This window comes from Diadema antillarum, unplaced genomic scaffold, assembly GCF_040938485.1.
Source record: "Diadema antillarum isolate AM-2024a unplaced genomic scaffold, OU_Dant_1.0 seq00000876_RagTag, whole genome shotgun sequence".
Classification (NCBI taxonomy): domain Eukaryota; kingdom Metazoa; phylum Echinodermata; class Echinoidea; order Diadematoida; family Diadematidae; genus Diadema; species Diadema antillarum.
The window spans coordinates 140,128-163,311 of NW_027271740.1; the positions used below are offsets into that span (position 1 = coordinate 140,128).

General features: G+C 38.3%; 2 protein-coding genes across 2 annotated transcripts; one reads left to right on the plus strand and one right to left on the minus strand.

Moving 5' to 3' along the window:
• Positions 1-2,337: 2,337 nt before the first annotated feature.
• LOC139740724 (uncharacterized) lies at positions 2,338-8,108 on the minus strand. The gene is made up of 3 exons (XM_071651291.1): positions 7,649-8,108; positions 4,366-5,455; positions 2,338-2,626 (listed from the first exon to the last, which is right to left on the minus strand). Exons 2-3 carry the CDS (start codon positions 5,068-5,070, stop codon positions 2,417-2,419), a joined length of 915 nt encoding a protein of 304 aa, XP_071507392.1. The 5' UTR covers positions 5,071-5,455; positions 7,649-8,108; the 3' UTR covers positions 2,338-2,416.
• A 5,658-nt stretch (positions 8,109-13,766) lies between these two features.
• On the plus strand, positions 13,767-22,421 carry LOC139740725 (uncharacterized). Its single transcript, XM_071651292.1, has 3 exons — positions 13,767-13,982; positions 18,480-19,484; positions 21,376-22,421. The coding sequence occupies exons 2-3, from the start codon at positions 19,056-19,058 to the stop codon at positions 21,553-21,555; spliced, it is 609 nt and encodes a 202-aa protein (XP_071507393.1). The 5' UTR covers positions 13,767-13,982; positions 18,480-19,055; the 3' UTR covers positions 21,556-22,421.
• Positions 22,422-23,184: the final 763 nt, after the last annotated feature.

The following is a 23,184-nucleotide window of genomic DNA, read 5'->3' on the forward strand; positions in this document are numbered from 1 at the left end:
CAGCAACTTTCATCCCAGTTTTAATTCCATCGGGACGACATTGAAAACTTTTCCGCTGAGGGCTAAAAGATTTCAAGAAAGCATATACAGCTGTCTGCCAACTCAAAGACACAGTGCGGTCGTTTTCTTTTACAACTACAAGCTATTAGCAAGTCACGCAACACAGTCTTCAGCGCTAAACGACTTTTTACAGTACCGGATACATTCGAACATAATACATGGAAGACAGCAATGTTGTCATGATAGGAAGGCATAAGCATCTAGCAACTTTGATATCAACGTTTAAAAAACAACAGAAGATGTAACGCACATCCACTTCTGTAGAACTTTCGTTAATGTATGTACAGTTTCCAAATATCAAAGATTACTACACCGTGCCACACTCGGCACTTAAGAGAAATAAATCTTGTTTTATCTCCAAATCTCTCCTAATTCCAAATGCTCCGCAGACAATACTTTATGTAAAAGCTGCAATAGAATGTTAATGATAACGATATTATATACATTGTGTGTATGATTATCGAAATTCATTTCAGTTTAAAGAAATCAAATATTGAGCGACATATGATATAGACCTTGCTGCACATTGACTTTTGCACTTTTCTAGACAGAATGCATCGTTAACGTATTCAAATCCATGGCCGCTTCAAAGCCAACTGCCTTGTCATGAACCATAAACCTACATGCCCCGTTCGATCACATTTCTTTTGTCAGATTGGTCCAGTACACACTTTTTGCTAAGTTGGACCTAGCACTGGGTTTGCAGGATAACGATTGTTGCCGAAGGGTGCATAGGATTTGGCTCCACCAGTACTGAGGTTTGTATACCCCTTTTAGGGCGGTGCACTCAGACGTCCTTGTATACCTCAGAAATCTATATAAATCTGCTTATTAAAGTTCTCTCAGAAACGATACGCACAGAATGTTAATTCTTCGAATGCAGCAGGAGAATATCACATCATCTGGAAAACTTTGCGTCTCTGATAACCAGTACCAAGGAAGTGACACCTCCTTGGTGGTACAGTTCTTTAGAATGAAACCATCCCAAACATTTCCCTGGATGTTCTTTGTGCTAGCAATCACACTTTAGCTTATTGATTGACCAGTGGTTTATCGATTAATATTCTATTAATTAGAAGTGACAGGCCGAGTAAACGTTGCGCAGAATCAAAATTGTTTACACTTTTATACCTAGAAAGACAGCTAAAAATCAAAGACAACAAACACAATGACGAGCTGAGCATGACGTAATAGTTCGTACCTCTCTCCGGGCAGAAAAGCCCGGCGTGAGATTTTTACGATCAGTATAGCGATGATTCTCAGTTTTCACCACATTGCCAATGTTTACATTATACTGAAAGTCCTAAGACGTGTTATTGAGTTGCATTGAAAGCTTCAAGGTATACCCTCATTTTGTGGGGTTTTGCTTTGAAATTACTGCTGTCATTCTTCTTCTCCCGATTAAGTACAATTCTAATCTTGGGAGATAAATGGCTTTTTAAAGCAAAGCAAGAAATTCACACTATAGATGAACGAAACACGTTGATATCGGGGGGGGGGGGGGTGTGAATTTATGAAATGAGGTCCAATGAGACTCGTTCTTCTATTCATACAACACCTTCAACTCCGATAAAGTCTGGAGTAACTTAAGGTATCGAAAAGGGCTAAAGTGGGAAAGTGAACATCTGGACTTGACTCACCGGAAAGAGGCTGCCTGAGGAACTGATATTATTTGAATATGGATTTTACAATATGTCCACGAATCAAATGCGAATGTTCACCAAATTCTTTCATCACCCCGCTTACCATACCCTAAATGATAGATACCGGAATTTCTTCATTACTTGTAATCAGGGTTAAACACCTATCCCAGGGGCGGATCCAGGAATTCTGTAAAGGGGGGGGGGGGGGGGGGGCGTGACTAATATTTCTGGTGCGACTTCCGGGTTTCATTTCATTCTTTTTTTTTTCTTTTAATTTTCTTTGTTTTTAACGAAAATTAATGGGGGCGTGCGCCAGTTGCGTCCCCCCCCCCCCCCCCCCCCCCCCCCTCTGGATCCGCCACCGTATCCGGGAACAGAAAGCAGACACTGAGGAAGAGTTTGAGTCCTTGTTTCTACCCTATAAGGACCCTAGTTACTGTCATCAAGGTCTGGTGAACCATACACATAATAAAATGCTCAATAAATATTGACCGCTTTGTTTTGACCATTCCAATAGTGCCGCATCTCATATCATGCGTACAAACGTCACAGAAACATTTCTTGTGTATGACACAAAAAAGTGTTGTTGTTTTTTTTTAAGATTATACTAATCATACAAACATTTGCGGTTGAAAGCAACATTTTGAATGATCCCGGAATGGTTTTAACACTGCAGACGGTCCTTGACGGAAGAAAAAGTACATCATTCCGTCCTACACAAACGCGTACGGATTTGCAGGTGGTGCTTTAGCAGTGTATTTGTAAGTGGGCTTCTTCGGTTTGCTAGCGCCAGGAGTTCTGTTTTTCGCTGCTTCGTTATACTCTGAGAAGACATGTGGTGTGGGGATAGGAGAGAGGTACTGCAAATTCCGTCCAATCTGAATCATTCCGACGCCGAACATTTTCCCAGTCTTTTTGCCAGCCTAAGAGGGAGAGAAAATTGGAAGAAATATGATATAGAAACAAATAAAGAATATGCGTCAATTCACAATTCGGCTTATGAATTCGATTATGCAAATATGCAAATGGCATTTTGGAAAAAAGGAAAATCTTCACGAATTAGTTTTAGAATTGTCGTATTACGATTACTCTGATGAAGCATGTGTAGTTTATGTAAATTATGTTCTTTTATGAAGAACTAAGGGCTGACAATTAATCATAAAAGCATGATGTACAAATTTGTATATAGGTTAATTCAGTGAAATTTCATGGGACTACTCAATGTGCCTACGGTCGGTTATTCTTCTGTCAATATAATTCCTTTGAGAACGACTACGAATTTAAATCAGTATTTTGTATGTGGTACGTAATGTTTGCTTTCATATCACAGAAAAAAGCATAGCTTGCTATTCTTTGTTGGGGAAAGGGTGGGGGCTCGTCCGCGAGGATTATCGATTATGATGCCGATACTAGTACTCAGAACTGCAATCGATAGATAGGCCTAATGCAGCAGATGTATCATCGTCCATGAAATAAGCCCAAATCACAATGCATGGGCGAAATGTGTTAATGTAACTTGTCCGCACCCAGAACCACTTAGGGCTTGTATGCTCTTTTGTTCCTTGCCATATCCTACACTCAATTGAAACATAGTGACAGTCATTGCTAGCAAGTTTAAGTGGGATGAGCACAAATTCTACAAGATTGTTTGATAAACCACTTCGGCTGCTCCTTGAAATCATATCTAATTCCAGTTACGGGAAGCATGATCCATTTCATCAGTGTATATAGATTAAAACCAAAGAGGTGGAACCCTTATTTAAGTCGTACATCATTAACATGGGCTCTTTGCGGGTAAAGATGAATATTGAGCATGGATTTGTTTACATGCCATCCTTTACTGTGCTTTGTCTGTTACCATTAATGTGTCAATACTCTTATCTGTATGATGAGATTGCTGAGTATAATCACGTGATTTCAATGTTGACTAAGGTAGAGCAAGGGTCATAGTGCAACACTTTTGATTACGTTTGTAGTGATGATGTAGGCCCATAAAAAATAGCTGTTGACTTTAATATGCCATGTCGCACTGTTATGTTTCATCCAAGGCAGTATCATTGTAGGACAATGTCGATATAAGTTGATGTAATTCACGTCACAACAGTATTGTAGCAAATCGATCAAAGAACCTCTACTTATTCAGCAATTTAGGTTATATTTACTGTTGAAAGCACGTATAAATGTACACAAAGCAACATACTCATTCTCACAGTCATGGAGGTGAGAGTAACGTTGTAGTAGTTCTCCGAGAGTTACTTGAGAAATAAATGTATATAAGAAACAACACTCACAGCAATTAAATACATACCACTGATTTCAATCAGTGCTGTCTCTGCTTTTCATTTCACAGGGATTTCTTATATCAATTTGCCCTTTAGCAGCACTGAAATCAAACAAAGTCTTCGTATCAGCTGGTCTGTCTGATAGACTTTGTAACAAAATTGTAAATTTAGTTTCCATTTCAGTTACATGCACGCAGAGTATATAGAAAACCATCGAATATTATGGCACGAGATACAGGCGATTGTAGGTAAATTTAGGTTGATTTCAAAAGGTAGGTTTGTCATGTAAAGCATAATCCGGTATCTTTCAATTATTTTTCTTTACAACTTTAACAATGCTTTGCCACTGATTCTGACGCAGTCAACACAAATTCACTAACCTTTGTTACTCTCTTTCGAGCTGATTTCTTCTTCTTTGTCTTCGTGTCGGAAGTCGACTCTGTGTTATCTCTGTGTTTCATGGCAACGTCCTCATCGATGACCATATCAATGTTCTCCTTGTCGTCGTCATCCATGGTTTCTCCAAACCGCACGTAGTCCTTGCCCTTGCAGCGTTTCTTCCCCTTTGTCTCATCATTGTTGGTGAGGGAAGCGTCTTTCCTTTCCGATTTCTCATTGTCTTTAGATGTTGACGGCTCACATTCCACAAGATCATCAGTTGACTCAGCAAGCTTTGAGAAATCGCCCTTTTTTCGTCGTTTTGTCGATCTGAAAGACTTTTTGAAAAATTTGATTGCCGAGCCTAGCATCTTTTTCTTGTCCTCCCCAGTGTGTTTGTTTGGACCGCTATTCGTGGAGCCCTCACTTGGCTCGCCAGGGTCTTTAGCTCCCTTGTCGACCACGACGATATCAGCGTCTGCCATCCTGTGATCCAGCTGGTGATTGTGCGGCTCGTTCACCACGTCATCCCCGACCTCTTCGGTGGTCCTAAAGTTTTGGTTCACCGTGTACAGCTGCTCTTGGGAGGCCGTTCTGCGTTTGCGTTTGCGAGCCAATCTAAGGATCCAGAGTCCCTTCTTCTTGTGTGCTTTGGAGTCGTCGGCCGACCCGCTTGCCTGGCCTTCTGGCCTTGGCTTCGTTCCCATGATACCTCCTAGCTGTCACGTCTTAAACTCAGCACCTGGAATGAACTTACCAGGATCACGTCTACCAGTTGGCGAGTTTGGGTGTGTTATATAAGTTCAAAGTCCATCGATAAGCTTCTATAGTTATTTTTGACTAATGCGTCGTCTCTGTTGGAGGACACCTTTACCGGTCTACCTGTAGCTCTTTATCTTGATACAAAGAGCAAACATGGCCCAATTTTCGTCAGTCTAGTGCCCCCGTGGCTTCTTGTTTCTAGAACCCGTACTCAGCATGGAACAACGCGTATCCTTGGAAACACAAAAACTCAAATAGTTCCTAGATCCAAGACAACCTTTTCGTCTTAGCCTCTCTGATGGTAGACGCTTGCCAGAAGGCTGGAGTAAACTAGTGAAAGGAGAAAGAAAAGGGAAATTACAATCAAATGACAATTCATGGAAGACGAGGGTTAGCGTTAGGCAGAGAGACATATATCATTTCATGTATGGAGGTTAAATGCTCTTCAGATGATTTAAACCATCATCTGCTATGTGAAGGGGATAATTTTATTTCTTTTCCATAAACACGTATCTATACAACGCAAAATATTTACAGATAATGGGATGTTCAGGGAGTACTTTGTTATTTACATTGCCGATGTGTTTGACAAGAATAAAGTTCGACATACGAGCTTGACTCCGCAACACCTGAAGTAATGATATTCATCATGCCCATACTACTTCAGTGTATAAAATGGGCGCTTATCCATCATTCTAACCCAGTGTATGCTTGTAATCCCTTACTGCACAAATTAAATATGACGACCTTTAAAGTGGGTGAGTAATATTCATCACTATCAGATTCAGATTGCAAAGGTAGGAATTATACACTTGGTTAAGCAATATACTTATTCTTGTCTCGTGAAAAGATTGATGCCATAAGAATAATTGGCGTCTTTCTGAACACCAGCACTCCAACATGTCGATGAGAGGGTGTCTATGCAATTACTGCATCCTTCAAACTTAACACATTTATCATTTGGAGTGTAGGCCCCACCATATGGTAGGCTCATGTTGGCCTATAGCTGTGATACTGGTGTCGAGTATTATACGTCTAGAGATAGAATATGATATCTATTATCTAGTATCTTACAGCGTAATTGGTGATGTTTGATTGTATGGGGAATGGTGTGCAGATGAATAAGCAGAGCTTGCCTCTCTGTATTGTAAAAGTTGATTAAATCAAACAGGCGACATAGAAGTACATATAAATTAAGTTTAGTTTTGAAAGGTTTGGTACGTATCGGAACATTATGCCACACAGTTAGATAGCAAAGCCCAATACAAGATTGTTCTTCTGTTAAAGATAATATAAAGTTTTGGTACCTCAAAAGTTTCCCTGAGTTTCCTTGTCTTAGTTTGTGTTTCAGGCTAAAGTACCATTCATAACACTGTGAGACTTACTCGCCCCAAAGTGCTCTCATGTCTTAGTAATTATGCAATAATGGTTTCGTACAATACGTGTATATTGATTGTCGCGGTACCGCGTCGAGTCAAACTAACGGCTCGTTCGAATTTTTCAGAGCTTGCTCTGCTCTGGTACGAAACCATTTTTGCATGATTACTAAGACATGAGAGCACTTTGGGGCGAGTAAGTCTCACAGTGTTAGTTGTATGAAAGGTACTTTAACCTGAAACACAAACTAAGACAAGGAAACTCAGGGAAACTTTTGAGGTACCAAAACTTTATATTATCTTCAACAACGCCGCGCCGTCGTGTCTAAACATGTTCGATCATATACCTTTACGCCAATGCCATATAGAAAGAGACGAACCAAAGAGACATATCACATGTTGTACATGATACACACTGTATCAGGCCCTTGAACAGTAAGGAACAGAGCATTAAGGGGCATTAAGGGCCGTTTTGATACTTTCCAGAAATTCTCAGAGTGAACCCTTCGCATACTACAAATCTTACAGTTTCAGAAATGTACTAGTAGCATAAATTCCCCCTAAATTAGTAAATATGTACATGTATATACAAAAAACATATATATATATATATAATGTAACTTCAAATGAATGAGTACACAATGCATGTCGAACAGGCGAACATGGTACAAGTATAAATATCATTTTGAAAATTTAGACACAGGATAAAAGTGTACTTTCGACATCCCCTGCATGTATACTACAATACGATGTACTAAGATCAGACCTATCTGTACTTAAAGAGTAAGATCCCATAACAATGGAAAATGCAGACAGTGAGGTTACAATACAATAGCTTACAGTAATACGTCTTTTGTAAAACGCGTTCGCTGTAGGTTTACCCTTCAATTCAAAGAGAGCGAAGTACAGAATAACCTGAAAGTGCCCGCTTGCAAGTTTTATGGTCTTACAGCGAATGCATGACCCAATGTTGCTCTCAAGCATCGCTGCATAGTAAAACTCCTTGCATGTACATTAATCATAATAGTTGAACTTTACTTTGTAAATAACTGACCACCTTTTCAGGTTTATGGTATCATGTCATACGAATGGTAGACCAGGTAAAGACTTTGATAACCCGTGTGAAACCATAAGTACGCCGGCTTACCTCCAACTCATTGGTCCCTCCGTGTAGTCCTATGTGGACTACTGTATGCTGTGCAGGAGTTGAATACTGGACGTTTAACATTCGTAAGATCCGAATGTTCAGAAGAGCTGACGTAGACCTATTTGTAGGAACGGCGCATTCTTTTACTTGTGGTTGAGTCGTAGTTCATTTTCTGCGATTTTACTACATGTATTAAGCTTTATCGCGTAGCTTTTGTCGTTCGGTTTCGTAGTGACTGGTACGCCACTGCATTGGAGTTACGTGAAGGAACAACGCGGGTAAAATCTCTGAAAAGAATGGTGTGTTGCCCGAGTAAACAAAATGAATTGTATTCTCGCTCGCCCGGTATGATGGCTTTGCAAAAGCAGGGCTTCATGGAAAACTTTGCCTTTCCGGGATCGGCGACCCACCTATTGGTAGTTGGTCCTCGGGGACAAGGAACGACATTCCTCGCTCTACTGGGTCGGTGAAGTTCACGGCCCTCAATGTGTCCCTAGAAGGCCACCTGTGGCGGTGGTGACTGCCGGGGCCAACAGGAAGAAAACACGAAAAGAGAACCAACTACAACAGAGTTTGGTATACAGAGGACATAGATATGAACGGTGTGTGTGCGTGTGTGTGTGTGTGTGTGTGTGTGTTGGGGGGGGGGGGAGGTGAGGTGGTGAAGACTAAAGAAATATGACTCTCTTGTATCTCTTGTGTTATATTTTGGCTCACTCTCGAAGCCAGCTTCAAATACGGAGACAATGAAAAATGCATTCGTGAAATAAGAAGTATAACGTAATAAACATTTACTATAACACCTTATCATATTAAAACAGTGAAAGGGCAAGTTATGCGCAATTCTGTGGTTTCTGCTACTTTACTCCTTCCTGATATCATGCTGCTACTTCTACATCTACTTCTTGTGCTTTACTCGCCGTTGATGTTCGTGATAATCAAAGTAATAATGTCACCTCGTAACGGCATGCTATCAATAGATCCATTTGCTTCGTTTTGAAGCACTGATATTTTTGTGTTCTGTAAATATGTATGTGTGAAGTAGCTGGTCACTGAAATAACATTGAAAACACAATTTTTTAAACATAATTCATATCCTGCATATCATCACATATAGCACAAGGTGTATATGCAAGACTTAAATAATTGATTGATTAACTTTATTTCTGTATTCCTCTTTTCATATAAATGCAACACAAAGTCAATTAAACAAAGCTGTTGAGTACAATATTGCTTGAATCAACAGTAACGAAACTGGTAAGCGATTATAGCTAAAATGTCCAACATTATTCCATGATAATACAAAATGAAGACGAGCAGGTGTTTGATCTTTTATATGCATATTATATGCAAACTTAAGAATCACATTTTCCTGCCGTTCTAAAGACAATCAACCAACTTTAAACATAACAGAAATACAGGAGACCATCATCAAAACAAAAAAGCAAATGCTTGACGATAGTGGCTTCAGAATAGTTTTTACATTGTAGGCATGATAAGTTTAGCAAATGGGCAGCTAATCGTGTATCGTTCTTATTATAAGAAATATAAACCATTACCTGAACTTACTCGGTAAGGTACACCCTGGTCCGAGGCTTAATTGCTGTAAGACATAGAATGCACCATTTCCTTGCTTGATGACAATATGTAACATACTGATTTTATAAATTCTATTTCAAGTTTAATTTCATGATATGTTTGCACCCATAATTCAGTCTGTTTACAAACCACTAAGGATTCCGGTGGTTGTAAATCTTACACTAATATAACCATCAGATTCACATTGTGAATGTTCTTGCTTCTGTACAATATATTGACAATAGCAGGATAGGCATTAAGAACCTGGATCCAGTTCGTCAATGAGAGCTATAGGTAAATCAAAACACATTTAAAAAAAGGAGAAAGAAGTCTCACTGGAGTGACGTAATGTGACATATTTGGTGTTAACGTTCTGAAATTACGCAAAGGATCAATTTTTGTTTGACGAGCCAACAATACTTTCTTATATACGAGGACTAACGTACATATAGGAAGTTGAATATGAATATGCTAATGATCACAGACACGCCTTTTCACCCGTGAAGTGCATTGTGGGTAAAATATGGGAATCAGTGCCTGGTCTATGCTTTACACATCGCGGACAATGTAAACACCAGTGGACTATTTGTGTAAACGTCACTCTGATTTTGTAATGAACCCAGTCTAAAACATGACATCATTATAAGATCCACGTGTGAGGCGCAAAGGTCATCGATAAATCAATGCCACCATAATCTCAACAGATACAAGTCAATCAATCTGCAGCGAGTCTTAATCCCTCGCTAACCATTCTTATTGTGAATATATGTTTTACGCAACAATATTTGACTGTACTCTTCTTGCATTCGAATGAAATATTAATACCATATCGGCTGAGAGGCAAAGGGTCGGTTGTTTTCGAACAAAATTTACTCCACTAAGCTCAGATTGACAATTGGTGCATGTGATCAATAAGTAACAAGGAGTCAATAAGAATCATACCGATTTTAATGAGCGTTCACAGTACACAATGTTTCGACAATAAAGAGGACAGCGTGAATATCTCTAAACTCAATGAAAGTTCTCCTCAGATACTTCTAAAAAGTTTGAAACTCGTTTTACACCAAGCAAAGAACGCATATCACTATCAATACCTCAAAACAAAATATACTGATATAACGAATGGATTAGCAATTGAATCTTGCTGAGATTGACATTATCGAAAAAGGAATGCATTTTGAACAGCTATTTAGTATCATACTTATGAAAATACTGAACCACTACTTAAAGCATTAGGTTTCTTTCAGAGAGAGAGAGGGAGAGAGAGAGTAACAATCAATGTCACTGAATAAAACCCTATGATGTCGGATCTTTGCAGTCTTTTCTTCTTCTTCTTTTTTCGTCAAAGGGACATTATTGTGATGTAAAATGGGTTCCATATTAAGCCAGTCACACCTATCATGAGGCATCAGCAGTGTAGGAGTATGGTGTGGGACTGAATGACACTTCGTGTTGTGTCAAATACTATACAGTTTTCTCGTGTCTCCCATCAAGATACTCGACGTAGGACTTGCAAGGCCGCTAACCCCAAAGTCTGTGAGTCGTATCGTGTCACACTCTTCTCAAAGCCTTTGAAGGGCATAGGCGCTTTAAAGAACTGATGAATTTGTTTCTTGTGTCTTTCCTGGAGTTAGGGCCATCAGGGACACAAATAGACACAAACAACGAAAAACACCAAACAACAACAGACCCAATCCATTGAAGCGCAGTAGACTTGAATACGGGCCCGCAGACTTGGCGATGTTAACTGGAACCTGGGGTAATGGAGAAACATTGGTTCTTTAGAATTTTGTTGAACAGCCCTCGAAATCCGACAGGCCTTTCCAATGTCCAGCCTTTTGTGTTTGATCATGGTTGATCGGTTAGCAAGATCGATCGATAATAGTCTCAGCTAACCATTGTCATTCATTCTTTCAAATAGGTAGGCCTACATAGTTATTACCTATCTCCCACCGTTGTAGTTTTCTCTTCCTAAATCTCTTCCTATATCCGTCTACATCTAACTAGCTATGGTTAGCCTTGTAATATGATTAGACATGTAAACATTTGAATACTGTCAACGTTATAATATAGGCCTACATGATTGTATACTCAGAGAGAAAAAAAAAGTCAGGTGTACTGTGACAACCTATGTCTTCTGACAAAAAGTTAAAGCGTCTGACAAAAGATTACAAAATATTATATTATGTTGTAAACACACAAATGCACGCACTACCTTTTTTCAATGCACGATTACGTTTATATTCGTGGTAGTTTCAATTGTCTTTCTTACACAACGAGGAATGGGAAATATACATCTGGAAATCTAAAAAAAAAAAAGAATATATATATATATATACGTAAGAATGGGAGAGATAACGTAAGAAGGGAATGAATTTAGATTTCCACAAAATCACCAAAGTGTGCAAAACACTCATTTTCAGCAAATATGTAATCATCCATTTTTTTATTTCATTTCTTTCCAAATCCAGATAACGCAAAATCATCACAAAGCAGCAATGATCACTTCCATAAGCGGGTGAAAACGAATATTTATAGCGCATCAAAACCTAAGCAGCTGTGGAGAAATTACCACGAAAATCATCTTCGGCTGGAATACTTGTATATTACTTTATAAATGTGTCACTTGATTGTTGGTCTCATCTCTGATTCAGAAATAATCAAGTGTGAGGAAAACCACGTAGGTAAAGCAATCATCAAAAAAGCGTGCAAAGTGATCTCAATACAACACTTGGCTATAAGAACATACAAAATCTCTTCAAAATAGCATGACGAAATTAATTGTAAGTTCAAATTAAGACAAGTTCTATTCCTTTCTCTTGAAAGAATATTAATACCAATAATTTGAATCTATAGAATATGGTTAACGCACCTTCGCACAAGAATGTGTAGGAACAAATTCTTAGATGTATTCTTTAATTATATATGTCAATTGTGAGATAACTTGCTGTAATATAACAACAGGAGTTTCCTCGACAGGTCTTGAAGACACAGTTTGGGATAAAGCAATGTAAGCGCGGGTTAAGACATTCTTCCCCGATCTGAATGATGATGTCATCAGTAAACCTACGATTAATTTTATCGTGTCTTATACGTGTACCATTATGATTACACGATATCACTTCGTTTCAAAATGATCATTTGTTTTTTATATGTTAGGCGTCCGTGACCCACGTGCATGAATGAATTGAATGCCTAACTAAAACGCATACATTTAAAGCTTCGAGAAAGGCCATTAATACACGCAGAAAAGTTTGCTGAGGTTTTGTAAGAACCAATATATATATATATATATATATATATATATATATATATATATATGTATATGTATATATATATGTATATAATGTGAGAAATAGTTCCCTGGCTCCCGAACGTACGCGGTGCCGCATTGTTGGATGCATATAGTTGAAAGAAATTGGACTGAGGCGTACACATACATTGGTTCTTACGAAAGCTCAGCAAACTTTTGTGCGTATATAAATATTATATATGAATAAATAATTTTTATTGAAACGATGGAGGTATACAAAATGCGCTATAGCTTTGTTGATCCCCTCCATAACGTGATAAATTCACCACATTACTAAAGCAGATTTATCAAAGCCTTAAATCTATACTGGTGTGAGTGGTATTTACCATCTATACCTGAGACATGGTATCAATTATTTAGATAAGACAATACAAAATTAGATGATGAAACATTATGCAATATAACAGATTGATCTCAAATCACCAAATGCCTCGGTACTCCATATTTTGTAATTGATTACTTCCCTTTGCTACTTTTCAGACGATAGGGAACCTTCTTCATTTTTATCAGTGTGTATGATTTTAACAATCTAAAAGTTGAATCCGGCAGTTTGATAATGTTAGTAAAATGACATAACACTCTTGCATCCGGCTCTCAGTGATAGGAATCAAAATTACACCTGACAAGGCATGTTGCATAGCCTCTAGTCCAGCAGCAAAAGCCTATAAAGCAATCATTCAAAGTTGTATTCACTGGTCTTCACAGACTTATGCAATTGCTGTAGCTGATTTTTTTTTAATTTGATATTTTAAGAACAATATGCAATTAATATCTTATACATGTAATGAAAAAATGCATTATGTAATCCTCACGACGTGTGTAATCTCGAAGTGGTTTCTTGGAGCTTATACTTGTTTTCATCATCCACGTGATTGATTCCCTGTTACAATTATTATTTTTTCTTATTTTTCTGAAGACTTCTACATTCCTATGAGACAGGAAACCGACTGAGTATACACAGCATGAAATGTACAATTAAATAGTATTTAAAAATCGCATTTTAATGATATAGAAGATGAATACACTTGAAATTGCGCCAGAAATATGTGTACGTAAGCAGTCATTCTTGACGAGCCCACGAACTTTGCTGATCTGTGGGAGTATGCGGTTTTTGTTTAACCTTCGAAAACGCGGAGCAGTTTGAGTGCACATACTTTATGTCTGTTTATGGCTAGGGGCATTTCAGCTTCTACAATAGGTTGGGTGAATCCCTGAGCTAGGTGAAGCTATAGCGGGGGTATTACTTTAGTCGCTGCTTACTTTGAGACAAAGCTTTCAAACAACGGGTCTCCTCACGTAACAGAAACCTCGGCGTTGTTTGGCTTTTTTACTTGAAAACTCCGTCACACTTTATACCAGGGAAGTTTACGCTCTCAACTGGTGGATTTTAATCTGATTTCACGCTGCGGAACGAAGGCTTGCAACCTGTTTCAGAACATCATGGTAAGTATATATATAGGACCTATCTTAGTGTATAAAATGGACTTGGTACTTGACACATAGTTTTGTGGAAAAGTCTTGAGAATAAGGCTGGTTAGAGTCGTATGTATAACTTCGTTCATTCTTTTACTGTTACCCTTTTTACTCTTTACATTCCACAATGCACTCACATGACTATACAGTTTATATTGAAGTCTTAGAGTAAATGACAAGTTATTCCCTCGTCAGTATGACATCATGCGAGTATGCATAAGTTCATCCTCGACCATTTGAGGGCAGCACTTTATCGGAAGAAGAAGAAGAAGAAGATTTTAGTTCTTCGTTATTATGTGGATTTCTATGACTTCCCACTTTGCAACCATCTTTTATCGTTCCCTTGAGTATAGATCAAACCGCTCACATAAGACTATATCATTACGACACAGAGTAAACATTGTGACATGATGTCTACATTACGTAGCAAGATTGAAGTTGGCACAGTACGATCCTCAGAAGTAAACAACATTAGACACCAAAATCGCATCAGAATTGTGCCTGAAACCAACCCTGTTTTCTGTGTCTGCAAAGACGAAATCTCATCGGTTTAACTTTTGCCAACTTCGCAACTTCCTTCGAAGAACTGTAGTTGCTACGGGACGCACTTTTTGTATCTCATATTGATGACTTGGCCCATGTGATACATGAATAAGTAGGGAAGAGTAAACGAATTGCTAAATGAGATCAGGGCCCTGTTTCATAAAGCTGTTCGTAAAGTTACGAACAACTTACGAGCGACTGGTGATCAGTTGGGATGTGCTATACTTATCAGAATTTCCATAATTCAGCACAAGAACTGATCACCAGTCGCTCGTAAGTTGTTCGTAACTTTACGAACAGCTTTATGAAACACCCCCAGGACTGAAATGGGGAAGCACACACACAAAACACACACACACACACACACACACACACACACACACACACACACACATATATATATATATACACACACACACACAATGTACATGAATGGGGAATGCTTGCATGAAATGCTTACCTGGGATGTACACACTAAATTTGTCTTTTCTTTGCATTTTTATACCATCAGATTTGCTTCGCACAAGTACATTGGAAAAGGGTAATACTCGGTCAGGCATAAAGTTGACTTCAGGCAAATTACACATACAACGATATACATGACAAAATATATATAATAATCATTTGGAGCAAGATTCACTCATCACATAACACGAAGTGAACTGCTCCTAGTTCGGCATGTAGAAAATGCGGGCAGATATTATTGAGTCGTCGTTCGTGTTTGAAAAAGGTATCCACAGTGGCGGCTTTGAGTATACGATATAAACGTGATAGACTGAATCTATGCGTTTATGCTTCATTGATGAAAAGTATTCAACAATGTATAGATGGCATTTGGGGTTATTAACTTTACATTTTTCCTTTCACATGGTATCAAAATCGTTTTCAGTACTATATAGCGTGACATTCTTTGATATAATTTCCATAAGGTGTTCTTGATGCACAACAACTATTATCATAATCTATAAACGATTATAACGTTGCTTCTTTTTCACATCGCCACTCATTTTGGTCTCAGAATTTGTAGAGCATGGTGGCTTAATCCAATTTCGTGCTGAGTGGGGTACGTGACTATACGGAGTGGTTTCAATTACCAGTTTACGTCGTATAAGATTGTTAAGTACAAATAGAATCAGCTTATTGCAGGGTTGGAGAGTGAATCCCAAAGGTTAAGAATTATGCAAATAAAGATTTGATGGGTTTCAAGTACGGGTCATATTTACGCGAAAGGGCGAAGTGTTTACGGAACTTGCGTTTGTATTCCACACGAGTCTTCAAGCCATGTAATACATGAGTACGCAATATCTAAAATGACAATTAGGTATACACTCAACTGAAAAATGGTGCACGGAGTACCATGTTAGGAGCAACTCTGGGATCCCTTGTTTGAATAAGTCTGTTGAGAGGTATCTAAAAAGATTAAACAGACAAGAAAAGATTTGTTCATTCACTTTATTGAATTATGCGTCGAGGTCCAATGTTATTTCTCCAAGCTTTATTATCATTTCCCCCCTGTCTCATCCCGTAGTGTGCTTTGAATGACAAGTGAAAAAAACAACAATACTCCATAGTGTTGTACACACTGTCCAAAGTCCCTGACACTATAGGGTTAAGCATTATTATACATTATGAGGCTGGAAGTCAGGATTTTTGAAATTTGATATAGCCACACCTGTCCTGACAAACCAAACGCAATCATGCAGTCACTAAAGTTAGTCTGCAGGAGAAATCCTTGATAATGAGAATACACCAAAAGCATAAATAGCGTAACTCCGATACACCTCCCCCCATCAAATATAATCTTATATATACATATATATATATATATATATATATATATATATATATATATATATTTATTTATTTATACATTTATATATATATATATATATGTATATATATATATATATATATATATATATATATATATATACATATATATACACAAGAGGTCTTAGGTTGTGGGAATTTCTTTATCAAGCCATGTTTGTGTACAGACAATAAAGCTGAAGAAGACCAAGAGTCGAGCTTCAACCAATCCAGCTGGTATTATGCTATATCTCTTGTCATCATTATGGGAGCGCATAATAGGCCTATTATGCGCTCCCAAGATGACGAAAGCGTATGGTACCTTATAATTATCAGCATCACACAATGTACCAGCATATATATATATATATATATATATATATATATATACATATATATATATATATATATATATATATATATATGTATGCATAGACACATACAAACAGACCCTAAGTAAAAACCACAGGGACCTACACACTCACTAATTGTATCAGAGGGGGAAAAAAAAAACAATCTCATTTCCGTAAAGCATCCAGGGTATAGCATTGCTTTATTTATATTATATCCCTAATCCCCGGGAAGCATAGCAGGCCTATACATGCATTTCAGATGCCGGTGTTTCTATATATGTAACGGGAATAACGTTACGTGACATTTCATGGGCTGGTTACTTGCTATATGGAAGTGACGGCTTTAGGCCCTGCCGAGAAGTCCCGTTCATTTCCCCAATTAGACCGACATCTTGTCGCATGGAAGTGGTCCTCTACGTCTTTCTTTAGATAGTGCTATGTGCTAATGTTTACATGATGATTATTTGAAAGTGTTTTCAGATGCCCAGTATGCCCTGCTTCTGACAAAGAAGATTGAAAAAAAAAATAAAATCACAGATTGAATTTAAATACATGTAATAAATGTCTATCCTAACTATTCGTTCAAAGTCGGCATCTGTTTGGGGCTATACAGAAAGTCCGAGAACCTTGTGCAGCGATTATGTAAACATTTGTTAGTGATACGAGAGACAGACTTTTTTTTTAAAGCTCCAATAAATGTGAGGGGTTTGTGGATGTTTGTAGACCCCCGCACAAATAAAGTAATAAAAAGCTTCTTCATTGTTTTATCTTTAGTCGAAAGACGTGTCTGCTGCGTCTCAGTCATTCCTAAGCCAAAGAATTGTTAATTTTCCATGGACACAAAATTATTGAGGATGCTTTCCAGTTTCCTGTAAGAAAATAAAATCGTTAAGATGAGATGATAAAGCTTATACTGGTGAAGAATCCCTCTTTATTCTAAATTGCATAAATCATGGAATGGGAAGATTGCATCTCATTATGTTGGAGGACGTAAGAAAGCTTTCCTGAGAATCCCAAGTAGTGACACTATTCAGACGTGGACTCAAATCAATTAAAGTGAGTTGATCGAGGCTTGTGACGTCGCGATTCCTGCAGCCTTTCACAATGTGCCATACATACCATAGGGAGGGTGCGCTCGACTCAAGAACCATTGCCTTGCAATAAATCCTCCCAGGAAGGTTCATATTCATCATCATGCACAAAAACAAGACAGAAAATAAAACAAACAAAACTTAAACGTTTGAAAACGACAACAACAACATAGTTTGCCGTCTGTCTCAATATCTGCTCTCAGAAACACAATTTCAAATGTTTTATAAACAAACTTTTCTCGACTATAATTATACCCATCGTAGCAAAATCAATGCATTGTTAATTCAGACAATCCTTCGCATAAACTAATAAGTACTTTCGTAGCAAATGTTTCTAGTCACTTATAAAGCATTCAATTTCCAGGAGGCTTTCCTGTCCTAGCAACAATGTTGAGACATGTTACATTATTATCTTGGAAGACAGGATGTGAGGGCTATGATTTCATGATTATTGTGTTTTCACGACGACAGAAAAAAAAAGATTGAAACTGGAGAATCACGTAAAAAGTCGAAATTGTTAAACTGACATAACGTTTGATTTGATTGACATAAATGTTTCGTTCATTTTAGTTGAAGTTTGATGTTTGTTTTTCACCATATGGTCGTTTAATATCCTGAGCATTGTCAAGGTCTTTTTCAAACACCGATTATCACTCAACTTGTTCCTACAGGTCATTGCTATGACGAAAGTTCTGGAGAGTTTCCGGTAAACCTTGCCACTCTTTGTGCTGCCATTGATCATCGCTGAAACAATCGGTGAAGGTTGTCACAAATCGCCGCCAGGAGGTCGTGACACACAAACGTGGGGGAGCCATCAAACTTCCGTTGAGTTGATTACACTTTCCAGGAGCTGTATGGTCTACATCGCCTGTACATGTATGATATCATGGTTTGTTTGTTAGCCGCATGTTTGCAAGCGATCCAGTGGGAATTATTTTGCTGCTAGAAACTGCTTCTTGAACAATGACTGAGAGTGGGAGCGTTTATAGAATACCTCATGTTTTCGTCATTCTGCTCACACTTGTCTTGTGCCGTTAAAATCCGGAAAATAATCAAGAACGATGGAGAAACAATGAAGGAGAACATTTAGCCGTGAAAGAAACATTATTGTATTCATTTTCACCAGTGATATAACGCGTAAAAATGTAACTTCTCATCTGATCTGCTCAAATACAACGTGCCTACATCTAGGAAGAGATTTTCTGTGTCCTTTTGTTGGCTCATTGGAGGAAAAACAACAACAAATCATGGGGAAAGTAAAGCAAGCTTTCACTAAGGTGACTCTTCAGCTTAGCGGGGAAAGCACTGGACTCGACGGTGATAAAGTCGTCCTTACTGAGACTAATTGTATGCAATGCAACGAAAACAACTCCAATTGCAACTGTAAAGAGTTGGCCAAGACCAAGCCCGAGAACAGTCTGGATGCACAGAGCGGGGAGTCCACGGGTAAACCTACCCCGGATGACAGGGATGATTTGACCGACCCCGACCGCACAAATCCGGAAAGGGATTCCAAGGAGGAGGAACAGGAAGAGCGTTCTGGACCTATGAGGCCTGGCAGAACGAAACATGTCAGGTTCCATAGTGACGTCAGAGGGGGAGATGACGACGATGATGGAGGCTCCCTGAGGAGGGGAAGAAGACCCGATACGAGACGAATGACACTCTGCAAAAGGGTAAGAATCCACCTCAATCATGGGGGGGGGGGGGTGCGTTTATGCACCCCCCCCCCCTTCAGACCTAACCAAAAAAAAAAAGAAGTTTTACTTAAGAAGTATGCACGCACAAAATAGTGCGGGGGTAATAGGCCTTTTTTGTTCTTTTGTTTTTTGGAGTTTTTTTGTGTGTCTTTTTTTTTTTTTTTTTGCTTGTCAGCTGAAAAAAAAAAACAGGAAGTGGAATCAGAAAATTGCGCTGAAGGCTTTGCTGTTTGTTTGTTTGTTTGTTTGTTAGCTCATGATATCCGGAAGTGGAACCAGAAATATAAACGCACCCCCCCCCCCCCTTTGAAAAAAAAAAAAAGGTGAAGGCCCTGCGCAGTCATTACTCATTATAAGTACAAACGCCAGAAATATACTCTAGGGTATACAAACGGAGTTGAAGGTCGTCTTTACACTACATAGATTTAGTCAGAGAGGAAAACATGTGGTAATATAAGAGAGAGAAAACTTTAGCAAAAAAGTATGTAAATTACTTTTTAAAGTATTAAACGAAATTGATCAAAAACAAAGAGAAGGAAAAATGCTATTAAAGATCGGTCATCGATTTGTAAATCTGACACTTCTTGCAACTTAATGAATATTGCTATTTGTATATATAGAAAATATAGAGATAGATATGTTATTTTTGATGATTTATTCGCATTCAGTGCTCAATTATGATAAACACCTTCAACAAGTACAGATTTAGCATGGGTCTTCTCGTCTTCGCAAATTGAATTTTGTAAGAAACTCGTGTATCTCTGAGTTCCCCCGCCCCCCCCCCCCCCCCAAAAAAAAATATATATGTATATATATATATATATATATATTATGTATACATTGCTTTCTTAAGGCCATTTGGAATAGTGAATTTGGATGCTTTTGTCAGAGGACGCATGATGAAACCGAAATTCTAAGACATTCATCATACAATCCAACAAAATCATTTGTGTATCATGCTCCGCCATCGCATTGCCCCAGGCCCAACTGCTCGACCTTTTGCCCGCAGTAGGTCTATTGCCATAACGCTAAAAATATGTCGATAAACAACGTTTGTTCTTCAAAGTTACTGGTCCTGTCCCTACAGTTGTTTTCATGTACGTTCCAGGCGCATATGGCACACTTTCAAGAGCAATCAAAATGCTAGTCAATCACGCTGCACGCCAATTGCCCCCGCCTTGATGATAAGGAAACACCACAGCATAAGGACGCAAAGAAACCGTTAAAAATGTTAGTGTGTAATAGCATGTTCTTTTTAAAGTGATACAGTCTGACAATCTGTATCGTGTGTATGATGATTTCTTTAACATCTTGACCTTAATGTCACCTACTATATCGACGTTCTTCTTTGAAAAATGTATAGAGTCAAGTCAATATTCTAGCTTGTCTCCGTTGTATTGTCTCGAATACCCCTATATACACACACTATTGAGGGATACAATGGCCTATGTGTCTCCTTTCTTTTTAGCTAAACCGCCATACAGAAGGCTTAATGTTAATGACAGGTGCATGAATGCCGTTATGGTTCCATCACAACTATTTTAACAAAATAAATCCAGTATCCACGATTGTTACATCTACAAAGTTATATATACAATGGAACGCCTGGATGTCAAATTGATTTTTACTATCAAGATCTTTGATATGGTCGGTCTCATCAAGGAGCTATACTACATTTAGTATTCTATAGCTCCATGGTTTCATGTTTAACTTCGCTTGTAGTGTAAGCTTCGGTTTCAAATTATTATGGTAATTATCTTGCCCATTATCATATTTAACGCCATTATATCAACCATAGCTCAATCATTAATATCTATTTCGTAATATACATTAATGTGCTTGTCTCTACCTTTCATGACCTTGCCAGATTCGTCTCTTCTTGAGAAGACAGCTCGGAAGGCTCTTCAGTTTCTTAGGAAAGGGCGCCCTCGTAGCCCCGCCCCCACCAGGTTATCCTTACGTGCCTGTGAAGACAAACAGCGCCACAAGATCGCTGAACACCGACGACGAATATGATGGTGTATCGTACGGCATGTTTCTTTTCTAGACCACAAAGCATAGTCACCCAAGGAACAGTATAATCAGCCGAAAATGGACGAATGACATACACGTGTATGTGTAAAGAAACATGTTTTGTAATATACTATAAAGAAGACATTCGATTGTACTCAGATTCCAAAATGACTGCTGAAATAATATCGACTGATGTGACACGGATTTCGACATAATTATCAGAACCTGGCACTCTGCGATTTAATCTATCTGTCACCAATTCATTGCACCTGAAATAAGTTTGCTTAAACTATTCCTGAAATAGAACGACGAAAAGATGAGAATTCAAACAAAGTAATGGAAACCATTACACCCAGCAAAACTGCCAAGTAAACCATCTATTGATGCGGTAAGGATGTTTTCAGCTCGGAAAGACCTCAGGAATTATTCGGTGATGAACGGAAACGGCCCCTGGAATTAATCAGTGATGAACGGAAATGGACAACTTTTAATAGCGAGGATTCACAGCCAGAGCTTCAGCATCCTTGCTGGGTGGTTACCATGCAAATGCCACTTAATTTCCAATTCTGCCTTAATAAATCAGGTTTAAATGAAGAAAGCTATGCAATTTTGACGTTTGAAATATTGTTTTCCAATGATGATAAGGTCTCAATCGGACACAAAACAGATGATGTGGTGATGTCTTCATTCTCAAGTCACATTTTCATCTGACATCTGATCACAGATCTTCATTCAATCTCTTTCTCTGAACGAAAGTAATATGAGTATCATGTATCCCTAGAACCAATTTATGGCAGAGTTGTACACACTAAGCAACCATGATTCCTATGAGAAAGGGATTGCAGTCGTTGAATTAAACACCAAAAAGCATTATTTTGAACTATTTTGCTTTTGAACCAATACGAGATTGTTATACCAACGTCAATTCTTCATGAAACTTTTATATTAAACCTTGTTATTTCATGACCAACTATAATGACACTTCTATTTCATTCTTCTTGTCGGATTCCTCTATGTCTACTAAAGTTATCTTGAACATAGAGCTCCGCTTTCACGTGGATGCTACTCCTAGAGGAGGTCTGATGCTCAGATCAGATCGCATCGGACTGGGTGACTGAATACTAAGTAATATATCATACTGACGAAATTCTCTCTAATAAACACGATAAAAAAGCAATCTTAGCTCACACTATATACCCCGTCATTAGTGCCAGCCAGACCTAAACTTGAATACGTCGGATTATATCAATTCACGACAAAAAAATTCTTTATCACATTTCTCCAGAGTTCTTTCCAAGTCATTCATTCCTTCCCGAGAAGCTTCGATCCAGAGACGTTCAATTTTGAGAGACAAAGAGTCAACAGATTTGTTTATTGAATATCTAGACACTCGCCACATAGCAATCTCTAAGTAGAGCATGAAATCACCGTACGAAATAGATAAACGCTGAAGGAACTATGACGAACTCACAACTCATTGTATTATGTCAAGACCCGTATCTGGTCGAGAAAGATTGACCATGACTAAATAAACAGCCACCGTGTAGTATTTTGTTGATTCGTTTGTTGGCGCTACAGCAAAAATACAGCAGGAAGTGCTGAAGCAAAGTGGATACCGTCAATGTACAGGGCATGAGCCTGTCATGGAACACATTTGGCAAAA